General features: G+C 38.3%; 1 protein-coding gene across 1 annotated transcript in view; it reads right to left on the bottom strand.

Moving 5' to 3' along the window:
• LOC150089663 (E3 ubiquitin-protein ligase KCMF1-like) overlaps window positions 1-15,046 on the bottom strand; it is a 223,166-nt gene extending 208,120 nt beyond the window's left edge. Inside the window, exon 1 of the mRNA XM_090368717.1 lies at window positions 14,620-15,046. Within this exon, the coding sequence (XP_090224843.1) occupies window positions 14,620-14,635 (16 nt within the window). The 5' untranslated portion in view covers window positions 14,636-15,046. The remainder of the gene's footprint in view (window positions 1-14,619) is intronic.
• Window positions 15,047-16,324: the final 1,278 nt, after the last annotated feature.

Here is a 16,324-nt window from a genome sequence, read left to right as displayed (position 1 = left end):
CCAGTTCTCTCCCCAATCGCTCACTGAGGGTGATGGTAGATGGCTCTCTGTCTTTAACTTCTCCACTAATGCCGGTGTCCCCCAAGCTTCAGTTCTTTCCCCCACTCTTTTCCTCTTGTATATTAATGACCTTCTGCCATTGACTGGAAATCCTATCCATAGTTTTGCTGATGATAGCACATTGCATTCCACTTTCCATTTTGAGAAATCTTCTCCTGCTCGATCAGCTTCAACTTCTCGAAAATCTTCTACCAAATCCTTAAATGCCGATCTTCAGCTAATTCTCCAGTGGGGCAAAGACAACTTAGTTGATTTCAAACCTTCTAAAACTTAGTCTTGTCTTATATCTCGCAAAAAGGATTCTTCTGCTTCTATGCTTATCTTTAGTGACACTCCGATTTCTGGCAAAATGATATATATCTCTTTTGGGGATTACCCTGACTTCTAACCTCTCTTGGCACAAGCACATTACAAATATTGCTACCTCTGCATCTAAAAAACTTGGTTTTCTCTTTCGTTCTCGGCGTTACTTTTCTTCCAAACAGCTGCTCACTCTGTATAAATCCCAAATCCGCCCTGCCATCTAATATTGTTCCCACATTTGGGGTGGTGCCCCCAAAACCTCTCTCAGGCTTCTTGATTCCATTCAGACGAGGGCAGTTAGGTTAATTGATGATTCATCTCTAACAGTCTCTCCACTCGCTTTCTCATAACTGTTTCTGCTGCATGCCTCTTCTACAAATACTTCCATGGGCAAATACTTCTATAATTCCCGCTCTCTCTTTCAAAACAGTCTGAACACGTGCCGCCACCAGCCAACATCCATTTACTGTCCAACTTCAAACTCACAGAACCAACTTTTCATCTTCCTCGTTTATCCATTCGACTACCGTTTTCTGGAACAACCTTCCTTCATATGTATTTCCTGAAAATTACAGTCTACAGAAGTTCAAGTCCAATGTCAACAAATATCTTCTTTCGTCTTCTCAACCTCCAACCGAAGCACGGTACTAAGTACTATAGGTTCTAATATCTCTCATGTTTGGGCTTCATGTTAAAAAAAAAAAAAAAAAAAATCATGCATAAGCGAATTCGGCTCGTGTTATATACGATATCGTTCCCGTATTGATAAATCGTGTATGATCAAATTTGTGTAGTGTAAACGTGTTATACGAGGACTGACTGTATTTCGAACAAACAGAGGGGTGAAATGGAAGTGGTTTTTTTTTTTTTTTTTGTGGCTGATGCTGCATAAGCTTGCTTTCTTGCATCATATGCTTCTACTAATGCTAATATTAGAGTTCCTTCAGGTCTTTGTTGTAAAGACCACTTTATCATTACACTTTCAAGTTGTCAATTTTAGCACCTTTCAGTGATTTTATTTGTGAAGCACAAGCAAATGTGTCACATTTAGAAACAAATTTATCTATATTGGGCTGGTTTTTAATGATGTCTCGTACAGTTTGCTGACCAATTCCAAATTCGCCTGCAAGCTTTGAAACACTTTCACCTTTTTTGCATCTTTTAATAATTTCCAGTTTCTTTTCTACTGTTAGAACAACTTGTTTTTGTTTACCTGACATTTTTAGGGGTTGAAATTGCGAGGTAAATATTACTCAGCAAGCACAGGAACAAGCTTTCGTCATGTTCAGTAGACAAATGTGAATAGGTTACACTTGTATGTTATTTGTTGTTAGAAATACAGCAGGTGTTTCAAGACACTTGACTTTGCATCCATGGGTGTAAAAGCATCTGACATGATTTACCAGACAGTAAAACAAGATACGCGACAGTTTTACTGTGGTGAAGCTTGTTTCACCACAGTAAAACAAGCTTCTGTTACATATTTTAGTATTTGTTACATATTACAACGTAACCCGCATCTCTCTTCTCGATTGGCTGAATAAATATGACTAGGAGGAAAATTATTTTAATGTAAAAAAAGAAATTGAAAAGGAAAAATTTTTTATTCCTTTCTCAGTACTCATATGAAAATTTCTACTATATAATTTATAAAATGCCATTTTTCTTTTCTAAAAATCTCGTCATTCTCCCTCGGGATTTATTTACATTGACGGGTCACATCAATTTTATTTTTAATAAAGGGGATTGCGAGTGAAATAAGTTTGCACGCCAATGTACTAATGTATCAGTGTTAATACGGCAATAGTGTAGTAGTCAGGTATAGTTCTGCTTATAGCACAGCAGCACTGGATGCCTTGATTCAGCAGGAAAGTATCAAAGGCAACTTTCCTACAAATTAAGACATTATCATATACAGTGTGTGTGTGTGTGTGTGTGTGTGTGTGTGTGTGTGTGTGTCACACAGGTGTAGCTGACGTGTTGTGTATGCCAGAGGTGGAGGAAGAGAGAAAATTAAAACAGAAATTTAGTATCTTGTTGTACAAATAAAAGCACTTGAAGAAAAAGGCCACAGTCCTCAAACAAATTAAATTAGACAACTCAGAAGTAGTCAGTTGACCACCCTAATGCATCCAGCTGAATAAGAGGATCACCATAATCGTGATGTGCTGGTCCTACAGGAGGTAGTTATCCTCAGAGACTATCGTTGGAAAATGGAGAATATTTACACAATAAGCAATAGGACTAGGGTATGTTTGCCAGGAATAAATGCTGGTGGTATTGTTATACATGTTAGTATTTATGATGTTGAGTATAGGCAATCTGAAGCTTTACTTAACAAGCATGAGTTGATGCCAAAAAAAAAAAAGTCACAAGTTGGGGCTGAACTGAGTTTCTGGAATTTTGTCAAGACATGACAGAAGGAAGATAATGATGAGAGCAATGTCAATTAATTTGGCTCTGGAGAGATGTGCAAGACTAATGGGGAGGGTTTTTCTCAGCATTAGCCAGTTCTTAAGACAGGACTGTTTTTAGAGATGTTCAACATATCTTTCTTGTGTAAAAGTCGTATAGACTTGAACAGAAGAAGGATATATGCTAATGCTAACAAATCAGTATTTGCCAGTGCTAAGTGGGCCAGAAAACTTAATTTGGGGAATGATATATACAGACATAGTTAAACAGCAGCTATAAGCAGATGTATTCGATTCCAGCATTGTTTTTATTGTGGCATGCAGCAGCCAGACACATTTGGGGGGGTGGGGTGCATTATGAGGACTGCTGGAGGCTCACTTGGGACTAGCAATTGCATGGACTGTGCACAATTTACTAAAAACATGATGAGGCAGGCATTTGCTTGCTTATAAACTAATGCTAGGAGCAGTTAAAAATTTGATACATTTGAAGTAATGGTTTGGTATTGAATGTTGACATGTAGGTATAACAGAAACATAGCATCACTGCTGTTGGGGATGGAAAATTTGAGTATGGAAAGGAGACATATGGGGGGAGGGATAAGTTAAGTTTCTGGTAAAGAAGCACAGATTTTGGAAGAGAAAACTAGCAAGCATAGGCCAATGTAATGTTAAGTTGGTCTAGTGTGACAAATACGAGAACAGGAGTCTGTTATAAGCCATATGAATATGGCTTATAACAGATCAACAATACAAATAGAATGAGCAAGCAAACCAGAATGGCTTATTACATGGGATTTTATCTTTCCATATTCAATATCTTTCCACATATCAAATGAAAGTCATGGGGCATCAACTCACTCAGTAGCAAACATTACTCAATATGCTGGATGCTTATTTCTTAACCCAACATTTAAGAGAGAAAATAAGAGAAAGTGATATTCTTGATTTTTTAGCAGCAGCAATTCATCACATATTAAGAAATCAGGCTTAATGTCCAAGTTTGCAGATGATACGAAGGTTGGCAGGGTTGTTAATGACACTAATGACAGTACACTGCTGCAAAAGGATCTAGAAAAGTTGAGCAGATGGGCTGAGAGGGGACAAATGAAGTTTAACATTAACAAATGTAAAGTACTACATATGGGAAGCAGTAATCCCAGAGTAACGTATCAACTCTGTGCTACCACACTGACAGTGGTAGAGAATGAAAAGGACCTGGGGGTAATTGTGCAGGCAGATATGAAGTTTTCTGAGCAGTGCAGATGGTCTGCAAGAGTAGCTCATGGTGTCTTGTCAATGATATACAGGAATTTTTCTAGCAGGGATAAGGAGGTGTTATCCCCTTGTATAAGGCAATGATCAGACCACACCTTGAGTACTGTATACAGGTCTGGAGGCCTCATTTTAAGAAGGATGTAGAACTGTTGGAACGAGTACAGAACAAGATTGGTGAATGGAACAAAGGGTTGCTCTTACGAAGAAAGGCTTAAGTTTTGAAAATTACAGTCTGGAGACTAGGCACCTGCGAGGTGATCTGATTAAGGTGTATAAAGCCTTCAATGGTTTCAGCATGCTCAATGCTGATGGGATTCTTCCTCTTGCTCAGAAAAATCACCTGAGAGGGCATAAATTCAAATTGAGGAATGACAGTTGTAGGATAGATGTGCGGAAGTTTGCCTTTAGCTAGCGGGTGGTTGATTGCTGGAACAAACTTCCATCTGTTGTTGTTGTAGAAAGGCAGAACTTGACAAACATTTGGAGTGAGTGGATGGGTGAAATAAGGAGTTTTTGTTTTTTTTTTGGCTGATGCTATATATAAGCTGTACCCCAATTCACAAAGGAGGATCAAAGGCTGACACAAGTAATTATAGACCTGTTAGTTTAACTTCTGTTCCAGGTAAATTAATGGAGGCACTGGTTAAAGAAGCACTGCAGGATCATCTAGACAAGAATTCAGTTATAGCTCAGACGCAGCATGGTTTTGTTAAGGGCAGGTCTTGCCTGACCAATTTGATTGGATACTATGATGTAGTCACAAAAGAACTGGATGCAGGGAATAACTTTGATATTATATATTTGGATCTTAGAAAGGCTTTTGATACTGTTGCACATGGTAGACTGCTGCACAAATTGGAGCAGTGTGGCATTGGAGGCAAATTGCTGCTATGGATAAGGGGATGGTTGAGTGGCAGAAGACAGAGTGGTAATCAATGGACACTGCTCAACGTGGACTAATGTTATTAGTGGAGTTCCTCAAGGTTCAGTGTTGGGTCCATTGTTGTTTTCGGTGTTTATGAATGATATTGATGATGGGATATCAAGTTTAATGTCTAAGTTTGCAGATGATACAAAGGTTGGCAGGGTCGTTCAGGACACTACTGACGCTATGCTGCTGCAACAGCATCTGGAAAGGTTGAACAGATGGGCTGAGAGGTGGCAAATGAAGTTTAACATTGACAAATGTAAAGTACTACATATGGGTAACAGTAACCCCAGAGCAATGTATCAACTCTGTGGTACTACACTGACAGTGGTGAAGAATGAAAAGGACCTGGGGGTAATTGTGCAGGCAGATATGAAGTTCTCTGAGCAGTGCAGACGAGCTGCAAGAGTAGCTCATGGTGTCTTGTCAATGATATACAGGAATTTTTCTAGCAGGGATAAGGAGGTGATTATTCCCTTGTATAAGGCAATGGTTAGGCCACATCTTGAGTACTGTATACAGGTCTGGAGGCCTCAGTTCAAGAAGGATGTAGAGCTGCTGGAACGGGTACAGAGAAGGGCAACAAGATTAGTAAATGGAACAAAGGGTTGCTCTTACGAAGAAAGGCTTAAGTTTTGCAAATTACAGAGTCTGGAGACTAGGCACCGGCGAGGTGATCTGATAGAGGTGTACAAGGCTTTGAATGGTTTGAGCATGCTCAATGCCAATGGGATTCTTCATCTTTCTCAGAATAATCACCTCAGAGGGCATAAATTCAAATTGAGGAAGGACGAATGTCGGATAGATGTGCGGAAATTTGCCTTTGACCAGCGGGTGGTTGGTTGGTGGAACCGACTTCCATCACTTGTTGTTGAAGTTGATAGCCTAAACAAATTTAAAGCTCAACTGGACAGGTATTTCGAACGAACGGAGGGGTGAAATGGGAGAGGGTTTTTTTTTTTTTTTTTTTGTTTTGGCTGATGCTGAATAAGCTTGCTTTCTTGCATCATATGCCTCTACTAATGCTAATGCTAAGCTTGCTTTCTTGCACCATGTGCCTTTGCTAATGCTAATCTTCAAGTAAAAGAATCTTTAAGCAGAAGTGATCATAGCATATTGATGTGGCATTTATTTAATGAAATAAACTGTGAAAGGGAAAGGGAAAGGATTTTGTTTCTGCAAAGGCAAGCATAATGGATTCAGACCTTTTAAAAAAAACTCTTTTCAGTAGTACAAACTAATGTTGTTAACAAGTATAAATATCAAATGGGAAGCTGCTGTTGTTGTTGTTGTGGGGGTTTCATGGCGCATAAGCAACTTTGGCTATAATGCGCCTATCAAATGGGAAGCATTCAGATATGTAATCACAGAGGCTATAAAGTATTTTATGCAAATAGGAGATACTGTTCAAGGTTTAAGTCAAAATAAATGTCAAATGAATTAATGAGCTTAGTAAAGGAGAACAAATATGTACAAGATGATTACAAAGCATCAGTGGAAGGGTCCAAAGGTAAGTACAACTTGGTTTATTATTAAGTTACTCAGGGGAGTTAGGCAGGCTAGGATATAGTAGGAGTCTCACCAAGAATGCAAAGAAAAGTGACTATGAATGGAATGGGCCAATGGGACTATGATTGGGAAGGGTTTTTTTTTGTTTTTTTTTGGCTGATGCTGTATAAGCTTGCTTTCTTGCATCATATGCCTCAACTAATGCATTCTTTGAACAGGTCCACTGTTCGTATTGGTACACTGAATTTGAATGGCATAACTATTGATTATCCTGTAGAGATTGCTGATAAACTGAATAAATATTTTGCATCTATATACACATATGAATTTTTAAAGACAGGGTTAACAGAAATCTAATATAGATCTTTTCCAAATGTCTTTCCTTTATGCTTACTGATTTAAAAAAAAAAAAAAAAAAAAAAGAGGTGTAAAGGAAACTGCTATAGCAAAAACTGAACAAAGAACCCAGGGCTGATGGAATCAATACAATTATATTAAAAGCAGCTACAAAAAAGGTAGTTTAACCTTTAGCCATACCCCAAGTATAATCCTCATGTGCAAGTCCCAGAATACTGCATCTGGTATACTGCGGGTGAACCACCCAGGTGTGAACCAATGTAAGCTGGGGCTACAGTATGGCATCCACACCACACAGAGGAATGCTGCCCCTCTGAATTAGCATGCAATACTAGGTGGTAGAAGAGATGACTCTCATCAACTGGTGCAATACCACCACTTTTCTTATTGGAGGCTTGAAGTAGTGAAACCAGTGTTTAGTCTCCAGAGAAAACTCTGCAGCTCCCTCCATCTCTGCCATGCAGTATGTCATTTGAGGTTATGATGGGCAGCATAGTGAGATCCAATCTACCTTACATTTCAAGAGTACAGCTCTAAAGTGGCATTCACAGGCCATCTGCTAGACAGTTCACTCAACCAGATCAAACCTATTGGTAACTATTTGGGATCACATAGAATATAATCTTGCTGCCGCTACTCAACCAGATGTGATTGGATAGAATCTGAGTAATGGTTTATGTGGGGGAGGGGAGCATTGTTGAAACCACCTTATGTCAAGTAACTGGGTATATTCTTGTACATGTACATCATATCCAAAAATCATCACTCCATACAACATGGCCTCCACAGTCCTTTTCTTTACTACTAATCACTTAACTCTTTGAAGCTCCATTTTCTCCACTCTATCTTTCCTAACAGTGTGGAATATTCCTTGGTGATTTTAATGTTGCCAACTCCAGCTGGGTTCAGTTTTCTAGTCACATGGACCCAGATACTCAAGGTACTGAGACTTTTGTAATTACTAATAACCTCACACAGATTGTTCATTTACCTACCAAATCACCACACAGCCAACGTGCTTGATCTTAAATTTACCTATTTCTCACAAACAACCCTTCAAAGTACACAGTCGAGGCAAGCGGTCCTCTAGGCACCTCAGATCCCAACTTAGCAATGGTCTCTTCTCCCACGGAACCTTTCTCTCATGGCCATTCTCAGCATCGTGTTGCTTGGCATTACAAGAATGTAAAATAGGATGATTTGCAAGATTTCTATCCTTTTCCTTGGCTAGACTACAATTTTAAATCTTCTGATGTCAATGTTCTCAGAGTGTGAGAGTCAAATTATTCTTGTAGGGAAGATATCCTTTATTGCACATTCCACCTTAAAATCTCATCCTTTATCTAAACATTTGTTTTTTCAATAAATGTGCTAAGGCTGTTCAAGATACTGTTGCATATCACAATTGGCTTGCATCTGAATCTCCAAATTAGTTTTCTGCCAACATCAGCAATTTTAAAGCAGTTAATTAATCAGACCAAAGTAGATTATGAACAGGCTAAGAATAAGTAAAAAACCTGCTTCATGTCCAAACAAGAAATTGGGTATTTTGGTTTCTTGCCAAAGCTATTTGCCAAAACTTTTGCACATTGGTACACCCACCTCTCTTAAAACCTGATAGTTCTATTGCCACCTCAGCTGAAGATAAAGCCAACTTTCTAGCATCCTACTTTTCTTCTAACTATTTTGTTGATGAACTTGGTAAACCACCTCGAACCATTCCCAGTACACTCCACTCAATGCCTCATGGGGTCTTCTGTCTGTGTGATGTCAGAAGAATAAACAATCTTGATGCCAAAGGAGCTCCTGATGGTATTTCCACCACTTATTCTCAAAACCTGTGCTTCTGAGTTTACTCCTGTTTGTTGCTTTTTACACTTTCTTATTCCACAGTTGTTTTTCATTCTGCTTGGATATTTCATATCCAGCTAGTTTCTAAAAAGATGACAAATTCTTCCCATCCCATTGCACTCACTTCTACTCCTAAGTAAAAGTGAAATCCTGAACTATCTAGAAACCATCCATCTGATCAGTGATTGCCAACATGGGTTCCATCAGTGTTGATCCACTGGTGATATACTGGCTTATATTACCCATCTATGGACAATTCAGTGGAAAAGTTTGTCAAAACTCAAGCAGTTGACATTTCAAAGGCTTCTGACTGTTTCGCATAAAGGTCTTTTAGAAGGCTTTATTTAGATAAGCTTCCAGCTTATGGATTGTCAACTGTTCTATAACTGGGTTTCCAGTTTTCTCTGACTACTCATTGCAGGTAAAGTAAATGGCTCTGTCTTCTAACTTTTCAATTAATTGGGATACATTAATGCCAGTATAACCCCAAGGTTCAAACCTTTCTCCCACTCTTTTCCTCTTGTCTGTTAACAGCCTCCTTCCACTGACTGGAAAACCCATCCATAGTTTTGCAGATGATAGAAGATTGCACTCCACCTTCCAGTTTGAGAAACCTTCCCCATACTAACGGCTTCAACTTCTCAAATATCCACTACGAATTCCTTAAATGAGAATCACCATGGAATTCTCTAATGGGACAGAGATAACTTAGTTAATTTCAATTCTTCTAAACATTAGTCCTATCTTATACCTTGAAAAAAGGATTCTTCTGCTCCTATGCTTATTTTTGATGACATTGACAAATGCAAAGTACTGCTTATGGGTAGAAGTAACCCCAGAGGAACATACCAACTGTGTGGTACTACACTTAAGGTGGTAGAAAATGGAAAAGATTTGGGAGTAACTGTGCAGTCAGAAGTTTTCTGAGCAATGCAAATAGGCATAAAGAGCAGGGCATGGGGTTTTGTCAATAATATACAGAAATTTTGCTATAAGGCAATGGTCAGGCCACGCCTTGAGTACGGCATACAGGTCTGGAGACCTCATTTTAGGAAGGATGTAGATTTGTTTGAGCATGTACAGAGAAGGGCAACAAAGATTGGCGAGGGGAATGAAGGGATCATCTTACCAAGAGAGGCTTAAGTTCTGCAAATTGCAGCAGCTGGAGAGTAGGCACCTGCGAGGTGATCTGATTGAGGTGTATAAGGCCTTGAATGGGTTGAGCCCGCTGAATTCTGATGGGATTCTTCCACTTGCTCAGATTATGAACCTAAGGGGGCATAAATTCAAATTAAGGAAAGACAGTTGTAGAATAGATGTGCAGAAATTTGCCTTTAGCCAGTGGGCGGTTAATTGCTGGAACAAACTTCCATCTGTCGTTGTGGAAGTTGATAGGTTAAATAAATTTAAGGAGAAACTGGACAAACATTTAGAGGGGATTTTTTTTTTTTTGTTTTGGCTGATGTTACATAAGCTCATATGCTTGCTTTCTTGCATCACATGCCTCTATTACTGAGATTTCTAAACAACATCGTATATCTCTATTAGGGATTACCTGACTTCTAATCTCTCTTGGCATAAGTACATAACAAATACTGCTTTCTCTGCATCTAAAAACTTTTTTCTTTCGCTCATAGCTTACTTTTCTTCTAAACAGCTAATTCCTCTACAAATCAAATCTGCCCTACCATACAATACTGTTCCCACATCTGGGCAGTGTCCCCATAATTTCTCTCAGGCTTCTAGACTCCAATTACATTAATTACTGACCCATCTCTTATAAAGTCTCTCCACTCTGTCTCAGACATTGTTTCTGCTGCATGACTTTTCTATAGATACTTACATCAGCACTGTTCTTTTGAATTGACTTCTAAAATATCTCTCCCCCCCACAAACTCAAAAAATTGATTTTTCTTCTTCCTCATTTATTGGAACAGCCTCTCTGCACAGATTTCCTGAAAATTACAATCTACAGAAAATCTAGTCTAATGTCAACAAGCATTTTCTTTCATCTTCCTTAGCTTCAATGTATTCCCAGTACTACATGTTATAGGTTCCAATACTTTCATGTTTGGAGTTTCATAAAAAAAAAATAATAATAAACAAACAAAATAATGAAAACTTCATTATATTCAGGAAAGTTCCACCAGATTGGAGATTTGCAAATATATTTCCTATTCACAAGGGTATTTCAAAGGGTGAAGTGAGTAACTACAGACCTGTAAGCCTGACTTCTCTGACAGGGCAAATAATAGTGGAGTCAATATTTAAATAAATATTGCAAGACCAGCTTGTTAGGAGTGGAATTAGATAGGTGTAACGTGTTTTTGTTAAAGAGAGATCGTGCATCCCCAATTTGATCAGCAATTGGAACTTAATCTTTGCAACCAGTTGCTTTGTGATGACCTCATTACCACACAGTTTTCACAAAGTAACTGGATGCAAAGAATAATTCTGACATCATATACTTAGAGTTCAGTAAAGCCTTTGATACTATACCACATGTACAACTGTTGTATAAATTATAGCAATATGGCATAATGGGAAAGTTACTACTATGGATAGAGGAATAGTTAAGTAATAGGAGACACAGTGGCTATAAATAGCCTACCTTACACATGACGCTAGTCACGGACTAACGTCATGTCATCTAACAGAAAAATCTAAGCAGCGTAAAAGTTGCTAGAACAACACAAAGGAGAGAAACAGATCTGTTAGGGACACAAAAAATAATCCCTGAATGAAATGCATAAGGCTATAAATGAGTAAAGTAAACTAAATGTTGCCAGTATCCTTATTCTTTCTCACATGGCAAAAACACACAAGAGGTTGCTGAGCACATGAAAGAAATTAACATTCAGCCAGAGCAGCAGTTCCCAACCTTTTCTGATTCGCAAACCCCTTTCAACATAATATTTTTATCACAAACCACTAAGCCTATATTCTCTGAAATCGCATAATAGTTCTGAATTGTTATTATTAAATATTTCCAGTACTAAGTTTTAATAAGCAATATTGAATAATATAAAATTATTAAGTACCTACAACATAACAATAGTCTTTGAGAATGAAACCACAACTAAATATAAATTTTGAACCGAACCACAAATTATTATTAAACTATTTTGTAGTTTACAAAAATATACCTACGTAAATCTAAGCAGATGCCATTAAAGAATTTTTGGTGCGAACCCCCTGGAAACTTTCACGAACCACTGCTTTGGAACCACTAAGCCAGGGTGATTGATTGCTGTAATGAACCTCTACTTAGTGTTGTGGAAGTAGGTAATTTGAATAAATTTAAAGATCTGGTAAATTCTTAGAAAGAACAGACAAATAAAATGGCCAAAAAAAAATTTTTCAGCTTGTGCTGTATAAGCTTTGCTTCCTTATATTATATATACATTGTGTCACTTCCTTATATCACTAATACCACAGTATCTGAAACTTATGTTATCTTAAACACCTATGTATGTTTTCTTAAACAAGTTATTAGAGGTAACTGATGAAATACAAAATGTATTTCATCAGATTACCTCTGAGCAACCATCTACAAGGGCTATGCATTTGTATCAACCTTCAACTTCTATGACCTTTTTTTCTACTGCTACCCCAACTTCTCCCAGGTTGTCCTAATGCTTTTTCTTCAGGTGATACCATGTTAATTGATATTCACTAACTCAGTACGCCTTCATTTAAAAACAAAAGAGAGAAGTGAGTTAATAACATGTTATTCCTTTCCCCCATGTGTTTTTAGTATATATTCATGCTACTGCTCAAAATTTTGTTAACACCTATGACGAGCCAAAACATTATTACTACCTACCTAATACCATGTTCATCCTCCACATGCAGCCAAAACAGCACATACCCGGCGAGGCATGGACGCTACAAGATTTCTAAATGTGTCTTGTGGTATCTGGTACCAACACGTAACCAGCAGATCCTTTAACTCTTGTAAGATTAGTGTTTGAGAGACTGCAGATCAGAGTTGCTGTTCCAACACAAACCACAGATGCTCGATGGGATTTATGTCTGCGGAATGAGGAAGCCAGGGCAATACTTGGACGTATTCCTCATGTTCTACGAATCAATCTCGAACAATCTGGGCGGTGTGCCATGGCTCATTATCCTGCTGAAAGACAGCACCGCCAGAGAGGAAAACCGTTGCCAGTTGCCATTAAAGGGTGTAACTAGTCAGCAATGATGTTTAGGTAGGTAGTAGACCTCAGAGTGCCCAGTACATGGATGACTGGACCCATGGTATCCCAGCAGAACATCGCCCAAAGCATGACACCACTGGCTTGTTTTTGTCCCACGGTGCATCCAGGCACCATCACTTCCACAGGTATACGATGCACGCGTACCAGGCCATCCACATGGTGCAACAGGAAACGTGATTCATTGGACCAGATTACCTTCTTCCAATCACTCAAGGTCCAGTTTCAATGTTCATGTGCCCCTTGTCGCCAGTGAATGCTGGCGACAAGGGGCACACAAACATGCCGCTGTGGTTAGCATGTGCTAACCGTGGTTAGCATGTGCCCACTTGGGGGGGGGGCACTACGACTCACTGGTCAATGTCTTGGCTCATCGGCATATAAGAAACCCTCAGATCCCATATACAGCTGGATAAATAGTCCTGTACTGTACTAACAAAATTCTAAGTTTAAACAGTATTGGAAGCTTCGAAAGAAATTTGTACTCTAATTAAAAGAGATAGGTAACTTTGATAGAAGACACAACCACTGGATAAACAGGACAAATGGCTGACAGTACAGGAATGATAAGAGAAGGTACCAGTCACGTGCCAGATAAAGTTAATCAGTGGGCCTAGAGGAATCAGAAACTAATAAATGATAAACAAAAGATCAAGTGACAAAAATTATAACGTTAGGATCCCCTGCACCAACATTCCAAACTGCTTATGTGGGGAGACAAAAAGAGATTTTTTCAGAGCAGAATTATTACTGCAGCCACCTTAACTAAAGATGGCTACTACAAAATTGCATTTTTTTTTTTTTTTTTGCGCAAAACCTTATCCTATCTGTTTCATGGTATAAAAGAGATCCAGAATCCCCCTATGATGGCACTTGACTACACAATATCCTTGTATTATGGGAATCATAAAACGACTTCATTCTCTAGAATCCATGTCCTCTGCACAGGACATGGATTGTAGAGAATGAAGTTCGCAGAAGTAAACTGGGTATAATCAGTAATGAGTATAATCAATTTACAATACAAATACAGACAAGGGTAAAATAGAATAATTATTCAGTAATCATCTTACATTCGGTCAAGATCAGTGAACTACAGGAGCTATTACTATAGCTTTACTATAGTATTAGCACTATAGTATTAAATTTAGCATTAGCATTGCTAATGCTAAATTTATATCACTGGACGCCGCTACACTTCAAGTGATCCTCCTGCTGAGGCTGAACGCCATAAATATTTCTATGCATGCCATATAAAAAATATAACGTAAAATAGCAGTTTTATATTAAATTATTGTTCAATTAATTGCGTCATTTGATATGAAATACAGGAAACTAATTATGAGGAAAATCTTCAATGAATTCATCAAACTCAACTACAGTGCGACTAACATTCTATACAAAAAATTTAACCCCAGGGGCTCACATCTAGTGAGTATGGGCTTGGCACACCCAGGGTCCTGAGATGTTTCATCATTCTTCTCTTTCTTGGTGATTTCCCTCTACTTCTCTCTCTCTCTCGCTTTCTCTCTGGGTCACAGGATAAATCAAATTTTTTTTTGGATGGTGCAGCAAAAGCCTTAGGCTTCCTTGCATCATATGGCTAATTATAATAATAATAATAATAATAAAATACACACACCACAATTATTTGTATAAGCCCTTCCCAATTTTTTGGCTTAATTTATTCATTGCTCACCTTCATGACGAGACATAATTAGTCTCCTTTTTCCAGGATCAAATAAAATGAGTTGAATGAACTGACAGCCTCTGATACTTCTTTGAACAAACGTATTTAATCTTACATTGCATTAATATCTTCAACCTAAAGCAATGCACGAATAAGAAATTTCCTCGCTTGTTATGAAACGTCATAAACAACTACCTTATACTTCTATAAAACTAGTTTTACACAGACTAATATCGGTTACGCAGTTCTTCACGCACAGAAACAAAAATAAAAAAGTGACGTAATTTAAGATGAGTAAATACTCAGTTACTATATAAAACCCAGAAAAATAAGGCTCTTCACAGAAAGCTTTAAAGGACGACAGTTCGTGGACCGTCTGACTACACATTGAAATGCAATAACTGCTTTAAAAAACTAACACAATCACTGTACACCATTTCACTGCTGACATTAAACGAAATCAAAAACCCCCTAGGTGTCAAATCTAGCGAATTTTATTGTGACGAATAATTGAATAGGCGATCGTGAAGTAAAATCTGTATTATTATTATTATTATTATTATTAGCCATGTGGTGCAAGGAAGCCTGAGGCTTATGCTGCACAAGCCAAAAAAAATTCTGAATTTCCCTGAGAGAGAGAAGTAGAAGGGAATTACCAAGAAAGAGAAGAATGCTAGTATTTAGTATTAGTCAATGTTTAAAAAATATTAATAAAAGATAAACAAAATAAAAATAATAATGATAATAATAAACGTTTCAGAACCGCCCATTTCCAGTTGTAATAATAATAATAAAGGCTGATCCCATCAGGAGAGGGATCTTTCAGGAGAATGTCTTGAACCCACTGTAGTTCTAAATAGCACTCAACCCGCTATCTGCCATTCTCAACAACAGGAAGTATAGATATAACCTCAAAGAAGAAAGAAAAACTACAAGGCCTTCGAGTCAGTGACTATTAGCTCGCTAATAGAGACGATGAAAATCAACAAATCAATCCTACAGTGACAAACTTCCCAGAAACAACCAGGGTGAATTGGAGTACCACCATCAAAGTCGAGAACATCACAACCAGCCCGATCCCCATCAGGAAAGGAATCTTTCAGGGAAATATGATGATATGAAGTTCTCTGAGCAGTGCAGATGGGCTGCAAGAGTAGCTCATGGTGTCTTATCAATGATATACAGGAATTTTTCTAGCAGGGATAGGGAGGTGATTATTCCCTTGTATAAGGCATTGGTCAGGCCGCACCTTGAGTACTGTATACAGGTCTGGAGGCCTCATTTCAAGAAGGATGTAGAGCTGCTGGAACGAGTACAGAGAAGGGCAACAAGGTTAGTGAACGGAACGAAGGGTTGCTCTTATGAAGAAAGGCTTAAGTTTTGCAAATTACAGTGTCTGGAGACTAGGCACTGGCGAGGTGATCTGATAGAGGTGTACAAAGCCTTGAATGGTTTGAACATGCTCAATGCTGATGGGATACTGCCTCTTGTTCAGAATAATCACCTGAGATTGCATAAATTCAAACTCAGGAAAGACAGATGTAGGACAGATGTGTGGAAATTTGCCTTTAGCCAATGGGTAGTTGGTTGGTGGAACAGACTTCCATCCCTTGTTGTGGAAGTTGATAGCCTAAATAAATTTAAGGCTCAGCTGGACAGGTATTTCGAACGAGCGGAAAGGTGAAGTGGAAGGGTTTTTTTTTTTTTTTTTTTG

Source organism: Mastigoproctus giganteus, chromosome 2 (assembly GCF_048544385.1).
Source record: "Mastigoproctus giganteus isolate SK-2022 chromosome 2, ASM4854438v1, whole genome shotgun sequence".
Taxonomy (NCBI): domain Eukaryota; kingdom Metazoa; phylum Arthropoda; class Arachnida; order Uropygi; family Thelyphonidae; genus Mastigoproctus; species Mastigoproctus giganteus.
Note: the sequence above shows the minus strand (reverse complement) of the source record. Positions and strands in the feature narration are given on the sequence as shown.